The sequence below is a fragment of the Tachysurus fulvidraco genome, chromosome 1, assembly GCF_022655615.1.
Source record: "Tachysurus fulvidraco isolate hzauxx_2018 chromosome 1, HZAU_PFXX_2.0, whole genome shotgun sequence".
In the NCBI taxonomy this organism is placed as follows: domain Eukaryota; kingdom Metazoa; phylum Chordata; class Actinopteri; order Siluriformes; family Bagridae; genus Tachysurus; species Tachysurus fulvidraco.
In genome coordinates, this window is record NC_062518.1 from 28,374,560 (window position 1) to 28,390,566 (window position 16,007).

Here is a 16,007-nt window from a genome sequence, read left to right on the forward strand (position 1 = left end):
TCATTGGGGATAAATACATACACATTGTGAACTAAATCAATCTAATATTAATCTTGAATTTTGCATTCTATTAATCTTTATATTATTCTTTATATTAACCTTTTGTTCTATGTTTATGTTCTGTAAAGCTGCTTTGAGACGATGTCAATTGTAAAAAGCGCTATACAAATAAAATTGAATTGAATATATACAGAGCTTATAAAGGTCTTGTTCTGCTGGCTAAAATACTAAAAAATAAGCACAATTATCCTGCAGTAGAACAAGTACACATATCTTACTACACATATCTAGAAACATGCTTAATATTCGTATATTTATTTTCCTGTGATCTTATAGATTTGACGCTTGTTTATTATGATGCTCATGTTTGAATCGTTACAAACAATAACAGCGTTTCAGCTAACATCACGTCCAGTCTTTGCCAATCAGAGTAACAGAATATCCTCCTGACTAATCACAGTGACAGGCTGCCTCCAGTAGCAGAAGGAACTAAATTCTGGGTAATTCAAGGCAGCACTTTGCTCTTTGCAAACCGAAGGGAAAATATGATCCACCAGCTCACTGAGACGACTATACCTGCAAAAAAAACATACACATGAAAAAACAAAACAGTTTTTCACTCTTTACTGCTATCTGTTTAACATGATCATGCTATAAATAACAGGGTGGTGAACTCCATTTTTATGTCATGAAGACAATGATGAATGTAAAGGATTTCACAGGAACAGCTTTGCTGTCTAGTATTTCCATCCTATCCAGTAAAGAAGTCCAGGGTGGTAATTTATACAGTATAGTACTTTATACAGCTTCACAACTGCTACATGCAACTTAATTCAGAAGAGTATGAGTACATGTGTTTGCTTGGAGTAGTCATTGAAGCAGTGCTTTAGAATTTAAATGATTTATTCTACAATGTTTCTAGTCCTAGTGCAGAAGAAGACAGTTTATGTGAAGTCATAAACTTACGATGTCTTGTTGCCTTTGGTCAGCTCCTGAATGACCTCTCCTTTAGGGTTCACTGTGAATATATGGCATGTTGGAACTTGCACGTGCTTGTAGGCAAACACGTCCTAGATGCACATACACAGATCTGCTTTATTTTATGTTTTGCAAAACGAATCTACATTCAGATCAAGATACAAATAGGATTCAAATATGTTCTTTTTAAAAATGTCATGACTTAGGGAAATATTACTGTAGATAAATAATTGATCCACAATCTGTAGTAGATGTATTTCAGTTTTGTTTGCCAGTAAAAAGAGTAGTGTACCATTATTTAATGCAACGGAATGAAGTAGGAAGGTGAATGAAAGTACTGATAGAAAAATAGGTCCGTCAGTGATATAAAGCCGCACAGCCGACGCACAGTATGACACATAAATATACTGTATACCGATGTAAATATATTCCGATATTTATATCATCTTATCACCCTGCCTTCAATACAAAATGACTAAGAAGTTTTTAGATGAATCCCCTGCACCTGTATATAATTATAGACAATTAATGCTATGAAAATAACCCTTTATACAGTAAAGTCAATATATTTTTTTAAAGCCACGTTACCCCTTTAACCCGATATTCTGTATACAGTATCATAGGAACTATACTGAAGAACTTCCTGTGGTTGAAGTGGTCTTGTTCTAACTCGACTCCAGTGAAGTATTAACATAACTCAATAGCTTACAACCACTTGTGCAACAAGATCTGTAATATCGCTAATATGTCACTTGCAAACAGCCATGTAAATCTAAAAAGTCTAAAAGAATGAACATGGCATAAAGGCTTACATTGCTGCGGTTGCCAAAGGCTGCATAAAAAGGCTGAGAGTTTGAAGGGAACAAATTTCTGATGTCAGTTAAACACTCAATCTTAAACTTCTCTGGTTTCTTCTCTATCAGCTCCCTGGAAACAGAGCACAGAGTCGTTTAAAATGATGTTCTGTATAAAGTTTTCATATTGTAACCTCTAGATAAAAAGTTACTTTGGGTTAAACAAGTGTGTGTGTGTGTGTGTGTGTGTACCTGTGGAAAGCTGAATACAGGCTGCTTGGTGAGAGCATGAGAGGCCCTTGTGGTAAAATCGTGCCGCTATCATTAACCCCTTGTAAATAACCTCTAGTAATACCTGCCATCCCAATTGCACGTGCTGAGCAGTATAGGAACTTATAGCCATTCCTGTAAAATAAAACGCACACACACACACACATACAATTCTTTAGGATAATGGATCTCTGGGTTCAGGCTGCATGCTACACTAAAATATTATTTACTGTATAATGATTTGGATATTAGAGGGTAAAACTGTTAAACCATTTGAAAATCAGGGCTGGTGTCATGTCTTGTCTTACTCATGTATAGTGTGGTAGAGCTTAGCAATGCCCTGATGGGTCCAGTCTTTTCCAAACTGTGGAAGGAAATGTCCTAAAACGTCAGACCTAAGAATGACAATTCCAGACAATGAGAAGTCAGTGCTCACACGATTATACTGGTACGTAAGCCACATCATTACTAAACTTGATTGATTATCTTCTTTATAATTAAAACCTGATGCTTAGTATGTTGTATATACTGTACACACTCAAAGATGCACTTTTCTGAAGAAAATTGGAACAGCACTGTAACAGGTAGGCAAGACTATAAATTAGACGTGATCAACCATGGTTTTGAAAATAAACTTGTCCAAGAGTTTTCAATCTTATTCAAACCAGATTCCAAATTTACTCTATATGCCCACAAGTATGTGGACACCTCGCAATTACAGCCATGTGTTGAACATCTAATTCTGGTTTTATTTATTAAGTCTCTACTTTTCTTTTACAAAAAAAAAACTTCAGACTTCTCAAAAGGCACTGATGTTGAGAGAGGAAGCCTTGCACACAGTCACAGCATTTCAGCTCATCCCAAAGGTGTTCAGGTCAGGGCTCCTTGTCAGGCTTTTCCATTCCAAACTTGCCATACCATGATTTTATAGAGCTTGATCTGTACACAGCGCTGGAATGATCATGCTGGAACAAGTCTGGGTCACTTAGTTCCAGTGGAGGGAAAATGTAATGCTCTAGCTCATAAATACATTCTAGACAACTTTCTGCTTCTAACTTTGTGACAGCAGTTTGAAGAAGACTGAAACATGACTGTTACGGCCAAGTGTTTGCATACATTTGTCCAATGATCGCTTTTGGGCTGCATTTTAAAGGTGATTAGGTGCCAGGTCTTCTCGCACAATATCAGTCCTTGTCTTCACTAATGCTCACACACCAAATTCTAGTGGAAATCCTTTCCAGAAGGTTAGAAGTTATAATAACAGGAAGGGGAATCTGGAATCTGTTCAATAGACACATACAGTACGGTATGGGTCTAACTGGTCATGTGCCCACATTTGGCCATACACTGTATATTAGGTCATTCCACTGACCAAATTTGTTTGAAAATATAGCAACAAAAATAATGACACTGTAGGTGGGATTATACTAACAGCCCAGTGAAGTTGAGGCCCATTATGAAATTGAATGATTCATGGTGTTTTTTTTTTACCAGTCCAGTGCCAGTGATTCTGAGGCCATAGTGTTAGCTTTCATGTTTAATTAAAAAAAAAAAGCCCATTTCCGTTTTAAATCTAATTACAGATACAGACAAAACATCCATAATCTGTATTTCAAGCCTTTTAAGGGAAATGGAAGTTCGGCTTTAGCGGAGCCGGTGTAAGAACTATAAAGAATACAAATGACTGAACAAAGGAACTAGTATTTCCTGGTATCTATCATAGTATTTTAAAGTATTACATTTTACATTTGCAGCATTCAACAGATGCCTTTATCCATAGAGACGTATAAAAGTGCTTTCAAGTCTCGATGAATACATTAACTCTGGTCCACTAGTTTACAGAACTAGTGAACCAAACCAAACCTAAATCTCTTCAGTTTTTTTATTTTTATATTTTAAACATACACATAACAAGCAAGGGGGAAAAGTGCTAGTTTAAGTGGTTTAAGCTAGTTTCATTAATAAGTGGGTCTTCACTCGTCATGTAGTCACTCAATAGTGACTCAGCTGTTCGGACCCCTAGAGGAAGGTCATTCCACTACCTCGGTGCCAGAACAGAAAATAGTCTTGCTGTATACCAACCTCTTACCCTGAGAGATGGTGGGACCAGTCAAGTGGTGCTGGTAGCTCTGAGGGAGCAAGGTGCAGTGTGAGGAGTGATAAGGGCTCTAAGGGGGAGCTCGACCATTTCTGGCTTTGTAGGTAAGCATCAGTGTTTTGAATCTGATGGGTGCAGCTACTGGAAGCCAGTGAAGGGAGCACAGCAGTGGTGTGGGGTGGGAGAATTTAGGCAGGTTGAAAACAAGTCGTGTAGTATATATAAAGTATATTTAAAACAATATTATTATTTTGGCTAACAAAACACACAAATAAATCACATTCAGTGGAAAAGAATAAAAAAATACATTTTCCTATTACCTATTTTATACTGCATACAGTCTGTTTAGTCTGTTTAGAACATTAGTCTAAATGTAACACTGGACTGAGGCCTACATGCCAAAGGGAAGTTCACTGTTATCAGTAGAAGAGTAGAACAAACACTTTTCATCACCTAGACAGGCTCCAGCAAGTCTGACTGATCAATTCAGTTTGTACCAGGATATGGATAGGATGCTTAAGATCAGAAGCCCCTTGATAGATTAACAGGCAGAAGTCATAATGCATCAAAAAGCGATAAGAAGGGAAGCTAGAACATCTCTAAGGGTCACGATCTGGTGTGTTCTCAGAAACCCTGTGTGCTTTAGAAAATGAAAAATGAATGGGTATTCTAAGCAGGATGGGTGACATCTAGTGAAGGTAAAAATTGAGTAAGAAATGAGTACAATAAATCAGAATTTTCTGTTCCTTTGTGATTTTATAAAGCTTTTGGTTTTTCCAAGAACTTTTTGGTTTTCCTTTTCTTATCTTTATCCACAAAAATCCCTGTCATAACTCAAAATACAATTTAACCACTATAATTTCTTAGAGTGGTGCTAAACTGGTAAAAAAAAATCCCACTCTTGATCATTTAACATATTTTAGGGCACTAAGAACTCTTTCTAAGATGAGGGTAATACTCTGGTTAGCGAAGAATACATTCAGGAATACAGCATTATGCTAACTCTATAGCTACGGTGCACCTTAAACTATAGATTGAGGTAGAAGTAGAGAGACAATGTAAGAGTCACTGCAAGTTAGTCTAAAGTTATTCTAACTTCACCTTCATCTTATGATAAAACACTGCTATCCTGATGGGTTCTTTTCCAGCATCACTCTACACCTATTCGGTGTGTGAGAGGTCATTCAGTGACCACAGTGAATGTGATGTCTGTTAATAGTTGATGATGATGTTCTGGTATCTTATGGTGGCCCAACACCTTACTAAATCACTTTAGTTTTCCTTCCATTGTTTCTATAAGGAAACAAAGATACTAGGCATATCCATTGATATCTGTATTAATGTTGATAGTGATAACATACTTAGTGATGGTGCCATCGATGTCAGAGATAACGATCTTGTCATTCCAGTGCCACAGATAGATGGTGCCCTCACAGCGACATGTGCCCTGGTACTGCGTTGTGATACTGAACACCACATCGTTCGGCCCCTCCTTAAGGCCCAAAGTCGCCTTTTAGAGACATACAAATACGTAGACGAGGACAACTCAGTCACTTTGTCAAATATGTTACATATCTGAAAAAAGAATACCAAATTTGCTTCTTACAATCTGATCTGATGAGAGCCGTAGTGATTTCTTGTAAGAGTGTGTATGTGTGTAGCCTGTTACTTGTACACACACAGCTGTGTTTAGCTCCTTAGAGTCTTCATCGGTGGACGAGTCTGCTGTTGCCTTCTGCCTGGAAAAACAATAACATTTCAAATAAGACAAAGTTAGTCATATTACAGTATGTTAGAATACAGCCCAGTTTGCTTTATACAGTATACTGATATACTGAATATTACTAAATATCAAATATCAGTGTATATTCTTTAAAACTATATTGTGTATCTTGTTAGAGGTATAAAGTAGGAGTTCTGAATAAAAGTCTTCAGAGGTTTTGCTTTATTTTTTCTTACCATTCTAACTAAGAACACTCCAACTGTTAGTGAATGTTAAAGTATTAATTAGGAAAATAGAGACATAGTGTAAATCTTTACATTTATCTAAGCAACATACTTATTAAAATAAATTACATTAATTTATAAATTAATATTTTATATTTTTTATAAATTAGAATATATTGGGCAGTTGTTTAATTATTTAAAAAAAGGGAAAGAAAAGGGAAGGAGGTAAGGAAGGAGGGAGGGAAATAAAAGGGAAATAAGGAAGGAAAGAAAAGAAAAGGAAAGGAAGGAAGGAAGGAAGGAAGGAAGGAAGGAAGGAAGGAAGGAAGGAAGGAAGGAAGGAAGGAAGGAAAGAAGAAGGATGGAAGGAAAGAAGAAAAAGGAAAGAAAAGGAAGGAAAGAAAATGAAGGAAGGAAAGAGGGAAGGAAAGAAAAGGAAGGAAAGAAGAAAACAGAAAGAAGGAAGGAAAGGAAAGAAGAAAAAGGAAAGAAGAGGAAGGAAGAAAATGGAAAGAATTTAAGAAAGACAAAGAGAAGTCAGATACACAGGGAAGTACACAGAATCCTTTTATAGCTTGTATTTTATGTCAGTGAGACTGTGCTTACTGCAGATCAGGGCGCTCAGGATAATGCTGTGGGTTTTCACAGATAGTATTTCTTGCTGGATTTTGGGTCTCTGACTGCAGAAAAGTAGCCAGATATTAAAAAAAAGGAACTAACACGGTACTGTTTGCACACAAATATATAAATACCTGTTGTACACTGTTCTTCCTCCAGAACCACCAGCGATTTGTTTTCTTTGGCATTTTCTGTTTCACCCAGTTATCCTCAGCCACCTGCATCCCACACAAACACAACAATCATGTGTGATATGTGATATTATCCTCCTAATGAGTTTTTTACCTTTACAATCTTTTACATAATAAGCTCTAAAGTCAAACCTTGGGCAGTGTTTTCTGAAAGGCCTGCATACTAAGGATAAGTGGAGCAGCCAGAGTCCAGTTATAGTATCTGAGGGAATAATCAGAAAGCATCTGATTGAGACTGAGGCATCAAGCAAAACTATAATCTTACATTATTATAGCATCAAGCTATCAATATTATAGTGCTAACTAACCTGTTGTCAATTTTGACCACCATGTTTGGGTTTTCGATGATGCCTGGGTTGTCAGCAAACTGCTTATAGGTGACAATATGTTCCAGAAACTTCTCTGTAATATAATCCCAAATGTAAAGGAGATATTCTTACAGTTCTGTAGGATGCTATTCTGACTTGCCTTTATTTAGTTGTGGGTGACTTTATCAGATTTTCTAATATTTGAACAAATATTACATGTATATTTATGTTTGTCAACATGCGTGTGTACCCTTGTTAACATGAGCATTGTCTCCGAGGCCTCCACAGAGCGACAGCGATACGGTCGGCAGGTCCAGTGTGGAGTCAGAGGGACAATCTGTCCCGCTGTCTGCGGCTGCGCTACCCACTGACTGAGGAGAACCACATCGAACACACCCTTCTTCCCACTGTTCCACTGACTCACTACACACACATATACAGATCCATTTGTACACACCTATAAATAAACCGCTTTCTCATACTCAAAGTACTCACGGAAATGAGTGGACAACAGGGGACACATTTCCATAGCAATGCTGAAGTGTGTGTACCTTCTGGGGAAGTAGCGAGCTGCAACATGTGGTTCTAATGCAGTGAGGTCATCCAGGTAGATGTCCTCTGGACCCTGATGCTGACTCCTTTTCCTCAATCCTTAATTACATACAGACACATATTAAACATACAAACAAACCCACACATAATTATTTGAACAACCCATGACAGCCATATGTGGGTTTTCCTGAAACTGTTGCCACAATGTTGGAAGCACACAACTGTCTAGATTATCTTTGTATGCAGATTTCCCTTCGCTTGAAATATGGTGTCCAAACCTATTCCAGCATGACACCTACCCCGTACACAAAGCAAGGCCAAAAATAAAGACATGTTTTGACAAGGTTGGAGTTCAAGAACTCATGGTCTTCCACAGAGCCCTGACCTCAATCCCAATGAACACTTTTTGGGATAAACCTTAATGCCAGCTGCACCCCAGGCCTCCTCACTCCACATCTGTGCCTGACTTCACTACTGCACTTTTGGCTGAATGAGAACAAATCCCTAGGGTCCTGTTCAAAAATTTAGTAGAAAGGCTTCCCAGAAGAGAGGGGGATATTATAACAGCAAAGGGGAATTCAGCTACATTTTGACTGGGATGTTAAAAAACACATATGGGTGTAATGGTACAAATGTAGATAACTATAAAATGTTACAATTGTGTTGAAAAACCCTCTACTTTTAAAATGGAGCAGCAGCCAGTAATCAACTGTGGTAATGATCACACTGGAAGACATTTCCAGGCACAAGAAGATGAGCGTAATTTTAACTCACAAGTACTTAAGACTGTGGAGCGCTTTAAGTTTTTATTTATGGAAACTTATAAACTTAAGTTCAATAATCTAAATTGTGAAGTCACTTGGAGTTGAAGAGAAGAAATATGTTTACTTATTGGGGCTGTCATGTTTTACAGTACAGTGCTTACAGCATGGGAGAACATTTATTCTATAAAACCTTTAATTTTCTACTCTGTTGTTTGGTGTGTTTACAGTATGTGTGTGTGTGTGTGTGTGTGTGTGTGTGTGTGTGTGTGTGTGTGTGTGTGTGTGTGTGTGTGTGTGTGTGTGTGTGTGTGTGTGTGTGTGTGTGTGTGTTGTTAACCAATTTTACCTTTCCTTTTGCAGGTTGTGTCTGGTTTGTCCCTGAGTAGACAAGCAGCATCAGTCTGAGCCGCACATACAGGTAGCTGGCTTCCCTCCACTGAACCAGTAGAATCAGGTTTTGACCCTGAGGACTTTGACTTTGATGTATATTGTTCAGTTTGGGGTGTGTGGTGGTCTAGTCTGCATGTCTGACCCTCTGTGTGGTGCACATTTGGAGTTTCTGACTTGTAGAGACATGACGTGTTCCCTTGTGTTTGAGGATCAGGGTCAGGTTCAGAATAATGAGATTCTGATCCATGTAGTAGAGGTTTTAGTTTGGGTATTTTAATGTCTGTGTGGCTTATTATGGGCTGTAGCTGTAGCTGAGGTTCTTGTTTCGAGGTGGCAGGTTGAGGCTGAGGTTTGATGATTGTCTGAGCAGGTTCTGTCCTCTGCTCTATCTCTGTTGCCACGGCTTTTAAGCTGTCGATGACCCGAAAGTGAGTACTGTCTGTTGGTATAATGCTGATTGTCTTCGAAGGCTCCGACCATTCTCTACAACTTAACTATTAGCAGGTATATGTGAAGGAACAAAAGAAATAGAATTACTATAATTAAAACTACTGAACATCAAGCATACATAAACTGTTTGCTATAATTAGTAAGTAATGCTAAAAATTAAAAATTAAATAAGAGAATAAGAATCCATCTTTAATGGTGAAGTGCACTTACGTGTGCAAATAATTTGTTTTTGTTACATAGCAGCTGACATAAATGACAATATCCATTACACACTAGTACAATAACACACATTCCTACCTGGGTTTAAATGCACACAACTCATACCTGCATAGACTGGTGAGAATTGTTCAAGGTGTTAAGTGTAGCAAGTGGATTTAAGGTAGTAGGGTAGATTGAATTAGAATAACATTTAAATATAAAAAAGACAGAATAAAGCTGAAGAAATAATTCACTTTAATTGTTCATGCGTGTATTGACACACAGAAGAAGCTTTTCTTCAATTTATACACTAACTGTTCCCAACTAAAGTCAGATACTTTAAACTACACCCAAAACAGACAGCATGTAACTACACCCAAAACAACCAGTGAGCTCATGCGGACACCCAATAGAGTTACACCCTAATGTATAATAAAAGCTGCCATTGAATTGGTACTTGGAGCTTAGGGCCTACTAAAATGATTAGTAATGCATTCATACTAGGAGTGGAAAAACAAGTCAAAAAAAAAAAGGATTTTGGTTAAGCATCCTAAATGAATACTTCTATGAAGAGAATATGCAGGTTGATTGGATCCACTGAGTCTATACCTTGGTGGCTTCTGGAAGTTCTCCCCATGTCCACTGCATATGCTTGTTATGCTGGATGACGTTTTCTGGTGATCTTACTGCCAGTTCTGAGTCACTCTTGGGAGAGCTAGACTCTGACACCGTACTGTTAATATAACAAGCAAAAGATTTGTGTTAGTATATGCAGTGGTGTGAAAAAGTGTTGGCACACCAGCAAGTCCAAAATGAAGAAAAACAAAATGAAGACTTTGGAGTGGCCTAGTCAAAAGTTCCTGACATGAATCCTATTGAGATGCTAAAAAGGTGGTTCATGCTCGAAAACCCTCCAGTGTGGCTGAATTACAACAATTCTACAAAGATGAGTGGACGAAAATCCTCCCACAGCGCTGTAACTGACTAATTGCAAGTTATAGCAAATGCTTGATTGCAGTTTTTGCTGCTAAGGGCGGCCCAACCAGTTATTAGGTTTAGGGGGCAAACACTTTTTCACACAGGGCCATGTGGGTTTGGATTTTGTTTTCCATTAATAATAACAATCTTCATTTAAAAACTGCATGTTGTGTTTACTTGTGTTATCTTTGACTAATATTTACATTTGTTTGATGATCTGAAACATTAAAGTGTGACAAACATTCAAAAAATAAAAAATCAGGAAGGTTTTTTGGAAGGTGTGTGTTTTGAATACGTGAATAAGTCTCTGAATATTTAGGCTGGATTAAAATCTTAATAAATGCCGAGATATAAACAGTCAAACAGCTGGAAAGCAAGAAACGTCATCAGTCACAGGCTCCAATATTTTGATCACTTGATAAATGGTGGTTTGAAACTAAAGATATCATGTACTGAGTTGTTTAACACGTCTAAATTTCATGAAATAAAAACTGAAATTCTGTTTCATCACCTCATCAGCCTGGAATAATACGCATAAAAGCTGCTTATGTTACAGCGCCCCCTTGTGGAAGTGAGAGTAAGTGTGAGTGGATGAAAGAGTATTGGACTGAGTGAGGGAATAAGTAAGTAAAGTAAGAGATAGGGTTAAATACAAAGATTAAGAAAGAAAGAAAGAGAGAGAGAGAGAGAGAGAGAGAGAGAGAGAGAGAATGTGTGTGTGTATGTGTGTGTGTGTGTGTGTGTGTGTGTGTGTGTGTGTGTGTGTGTGTGTGTGTGTGTTTGTATACGCACGTGTCTGGAGCCCAGTCTCCATCAGACAGTGGGTAATTATCTATGTGGCGAGAAGGAATATGCTGTCTGTGTTCAGCTGAATCCCTCTGTGCACAGATTAATGACATCCTGTATGCACAAAAGCAAGACTGTAAGTATGAACAATAATAGTATAATGGAATACATTAAGTTGTTAGGATAAATAAAAAAAATAAATAAAATAAAAATAAAATATAATTAATAATAATAATAATAATAATAATAATAATAATAATAATAACTCTGACTCTTCTCTCCTCTGCTCAGTTGTTTTTTGTTTTCTCTTTCTTCTTTTCTTCTTTTTTATCATGGTGCTCCCCTCATCCTCTATTCCTCCGTTCTCATTGCACGATTCACACATATGAGGGTCCCGGCCCCAGAACTTTGGTTCCTCAGTTGGGATTGGTGAAGTAACCAGATGGGCAGGGACCAATTCCTTTAATTACAACAACAGAAACTTCTTAAAAAAAAATATATATATATTAAAACAATTTTGAAAACAATTCTAAGCTTCTCCCAGTTTAAATATCACTCATGTTCACTGCATTACACTTTCACTTACTACTTTGTCCTTAAAAGCATAGTTAGTGTCCACTCATACTATCTATTTGTACCTTTCACCTCCTATTAACTGTACCGGGTTAAATTTTCCGCCACTGTGGCTTTAAAAATAACTTGACACCTTTCTGCTGTGCAAACAATTTCACATTCATTTAAACTTTGATACACTTCCAATCAAAAATATTTGCATGTTTCTGTTGCACTATATAGACTTTGTAAGGAGACTCACATCAGCCTGCTGGGTCTCCTGGACGAAGAAAGCCTCTCCATTATCACCCAGCTTCATATGCAGATCAACTGGTGTCCCATTAACCACAATGTCAATCTGCAGATTAAGAGGGGAAAAAAATTCTTCTTTCAACTAGGCTGCAAAAACATCACTAATGCAGTCTGATTGCAGTGAAAAATAGAAATAGAAATATCCAAATAGAAGAAGTGAACAAAACATGCACAATTAAACTGTAATAAAGATCTATGCAGTACTGTATTTTTGTCAAGACCAAACTTACCCCAGAACCTAATAACTGGGAGAGAAATTGTCAGCAATAATATTAACTATTATATGTGTAAAAATGACTCTTGTATGCTGTTAAATAAACTGTAAATAATCCATAGACGGGGGCACGGTGGTTTAGTGGTTAGCACGTTTGCCTCACACCCCCAGGGTTGGGGGTTCGATTCCCGCCTCCGCCTTGTGTGTGTGGAGTTTGCATGTTCTCCCCGTGCCCCGGGTGTTTCCTCCGGGTACTCTGGTTTCCTACCCTGGTCCAAAGACATGCATGGTAGGTTGATTGGCATCTCTGGACAATAGTAGTGTGTGAGTGTGTGAGTGAATGAGAGTGTGTGTGTGCCCTGCGATGGGTTGGCACTCCGTCCAGGGTGTATCCTGCCTTGATGCCCGATGACGCCTGAGATAGGCACAGGCTCCCCGTGACCCGAGAAGTTCGGTTAAGCGGTAGAAAATGAATGAATGAATGAATAATAATCCATAGACTTTAAGTATTTATCCACGGATGTTTTAGTATAATGCTGTTGCCATCCACTTACCACTTTCTCTCTGGAGTGCAGAACTCCCAGCTTGCCGAAGCGGACATGGAAAGGTGAGCACTGGAAAGATCCATCAGGCTGCATCACCACCACCACATCAATGCAGCCAGAAAGAGTAGCCTGATTTAGGCCTTTATACAGCTCCCGTACTGTCCCCAGCAACTGGCCTACATAGTTCATACTGCTTACCTGTGAAAAAGAGCCAGAAACAGCCAGTGAGACTTTTAAACAGAGCAGCAGCAACTCGATGCAAATCTCTGCTCATTATATTTGCTAGTGAAATGATGTCCATGAACGATCCTGAATCAGCACCCACAATTCACCTGTACAAATCCACATCGGATATATTTTGTATTGGTAATATTTTATAAACGGTGGTGCTTGATATTTCTGTCCCTTATACACTCAACGAGAGTAAGAAAAATACAGCACTTTCCATTCTGCTTGTGTGTCTGAAATAATTTGCATTTGTTTTCTATAGCCTATTTTTTTTTTAATTCCTCTTACCCATGAACTTTCAAATATTCGAATTAATAAGTTCTTTATACTTTCAGATGAAACCTAAAATATTTTAAAGATGAGACAAAGCAAAATCTTATTTATTGGTTTGTTTTACAATTTAATTTACATGAATATTATATATATATTTATATGTAATAATAGCAACAACAACAACAACAACAACAACAACAATAATAATGATAATAAAAATGGTATTTGATGTAAATTATTATGTAAAAAAAGGTTAAGAGACACATTTCTTTTGCTATCGTAAACTATTGATACATTATCAAGGTATTATTGTTTGCCTCCATCCACCCATTTAATGCAGCACTTTTCTTACAGAGGGTTGCACAGATCCTGGACCTTATCCCAGGGACCCTATCCAGCCCTACGGTCAGTTTAGAAATGCCTATATGTCTACTGCTACATGTCTTTGGACTGGGGAGGAGACTGAAGCACAGGGAAAACATACAAACTTCATGCACAGTGGGTGGAGGTGGAAACCACACACCCCAGCCTCGGGGTGCGAGGCAAGTATGCTAATCACTAAGCCACGTGCCCCTACCAACACATGAAAGATAAATTAGGGAAATATTATTCTGAGCTGTAGTATTGCGTGTGTCAGCATTTTCCATATATTTCAGAACTGTGTCACATTTCTCTAATCCCTAATCTCCAGTCAGTACACACAACTTATTCTCTCAGGCTTATACACTATAAGTGCACATTTCTACCATTAGGCATGATGCAGCCAGCATGACTATCAGGCTAGTAGGAACCTCTGTTGGTCTTGATTTGTTGGATATTAGTGGTCCATAACACCCTGACCCTTCCTCGGATACAGTAAAATACGCACTTGTTCTAATGAAAGCATGTGTTGTGTTCACATGTAGCAGTTGTTCTCACAGACACAGAAAAGGATATGTGCACTAACCACATCCTGACTCTGTCTGCAGTCGGGTGTGAACTTGTAGTAAATGTTTCTCTGGCACACTATAATCTACAGTAGAATGCCTTGGGATCTTTAAACCTTTAGTAATTATACAGGCTGAAAATGACAGATGCATCAATTCTGTTATTAGAGATACAGATCCATAAACAGGTGACCTCAGGTCTGTAAGCTCTTCAGCATCAGTGTACGAGTGGACACTTTCCCTTGATCTTCTTGTTCTTCTCAACAGCATTAAGCCTTTTATCCAGATTAACCAGTAAACGTCTCTCTCTCCCTCTCCAAATCTCTCTCTCTCACTCACTCAAACTCTCTCGCTCTCTCTCACACCCACCCACCCCCCTCTCATTTATCATTCGTTGTTGCTTTATATGGGAAAATGACATTATATACACATTATCACAAATTTTAAACAAAAACTATTGTAAGACTTTTGGTGATTAAGACAACACTAAAAATCTGATTAGATCTGATGTTACAGGAAGTACTGTACGGCTCACAAAGTATGTTTTTATCTCTGGTCCTAACCTATGATGCTAAACAACAAACTCTGTAACAATAAAAAGTTTATACGAGAAAATAATTCATGAATGACATTTTATTATTTCACAAGCTACTAAAAATCATAGTCTTTCACAACCTTTACAGACTCATCTCACCTAAAACAAGGTATTCAGGTTCACTCAGCTTTCCTCCTTTCTTCCGAGATGTAGCCCAAGCCTCAAGATGCATTCCTTCACATTCTTCTTTTTAGGTATGCATTTGATGACTATAAGTGAAAAGCTGTCTTTGTAGCCTGCTGAGACTCTTTATCTCCTCTCCTCTCGTGTCAGAGTTTATACACAACTCTCCAGCCCTGTGGACTGACTGTAATTCACGTGACTCAACTCTGAGGCTAAGTACCTAACCACATACTACAGTGAATTAGTGTGCTAAGTAGGTGTTGTGGCACACTACTCTATACTCTATAACATGTTCATCCTTTTCCTTTACTTGTTATAATTCACAAAGTGCTGTATTCAGCTAACATATGTTGTAAAAAATAGAAGATTAGTATGACCCAAGTTTTCGACTGTTAAAGTGGGATTATCTAGTTTGAGTGATTCTGACCCATTTTATATGTCTTTTAATTCCAAGGACTGCTGATTTTCATACAAACTGAACCATACTTACTACCTACTGCTTGATCTGTTGACCTGACATATGTTTGAATGCCATATATTGACATCACACACCACAACCTCCTCTACCAACATACATGCCATCTGAATTTATACCAATTCTACAGTGTTCATCGAGGTCCCATCAGTAAATCCTCTTTAAAATGTATAATGCTGTTCCTGTTTGTCCTGTTTTTGGATATGCATAATGGATAGTTTTAACACGTTCTAGCATGTAACTTAATATCCCTTCTGTTCTTCACTTTTTGAACTCTATCCTGTATTTGTATAGCAGTTATGGGTTGCATGAATAGCCAAGGAGGTGTCTGTGGATATTATCATCAATGGTGCAAAAATATTTTTTGCACTATTTATATTTTTAAAGTTTTTTGATTTCCATGAAAACCGTGACCCTATATGATAGGTTCTTTGATTTTCTT

General features: G+C 37.8%; 1 protein-coding gene across 5 annotated transcripts; it reads right to left on the minus strand.

Annotated features, from left to right (window-relative positions):
• Positions 1 to 39: 39 nt before the first annotated feature.
• Positions 40 to 15,281, minus strand: LOC113657473 (phosphatidate phosphatase LPIN2). Of its 5 annotated transcripts, none has more exons than XM_027169320.2 (20): positions 15,067 to 15,280; positions 12,955 to 13,143; positions 12,137 to 12,232; positions 11,595 to 11,782; positions 11,329 to 11,436; positions 10,168 to 10,291; positions 8,867 to 9,404; positions 7,756 to 7,855; positions 7,455 to 7,627; positions 7,205 to 7,298; positions 7,029 to 7,098; positions 6,840 to 6,923; positions 6,694 to 6,767; positions 5,747 to 5,879; positions 5,502 to 5,650; positions 2,351 to 2,437; positions 2,025 to 2,177; positions 1,791 to 1,905; positions 967 to 1,070; positions 40 to 576 (listed from the first exon to the last, which is right to left on the minus strand). In XM_027169320.2, the coding sequence occupies exons 2-20, from the start codon at positions 13,132 to 13,134 to the stop codon at positions 426 to 428; spliced, it is 2,721 nt and encodes a 906-aa protein (XP_027025121.1). In that variant the 5' UTR covers positions 13,135 to 13,143; positions 15,067 to 15,280; the 3' UTR covers positions 40 to 425. The 5 variants fall into 5 exon arrangements, with proteins under 5 accessions (XP_027025121.1, XP_027025120.1, XP_047666836.1 ...); XM_027169319.2 differs by having other exon boundaries at positions 11,589 to 11,782; XM_047810869.1 differs by having other exon boundaries at positions 487 to 576; positions 967 to 1,018; positions 11,589 to 11,782; positions 15,067 to 15,281.
• Between the last annotated feature and the right edge of the window lie 726 nt (positions 15,282 to 16,007).

Coding starts and splice junctions, on each gene's coding strand:
- LOC113657473 (XM_027169319.2), bottom strand. CDS start 13,134: ATGAACTATGTAGGCCAGTTGCTGGGGACAGTACGGGAGCTGTATAAA. Junction 7,856..8,866: donor CACAACCTGCAAAAGGAAAG/GTAAAATTGGTT, acceptor TATGTAATTAAG/GATTGAGGAAAAGGAGTCAG. Junction 5,651..5,746: donor GGCTCTCATCAGATCAGATT/GTAAGAAGCAAA, acceptor TGTCTCTAAAAG/GCGACTTTGGGCCTTAAGGA.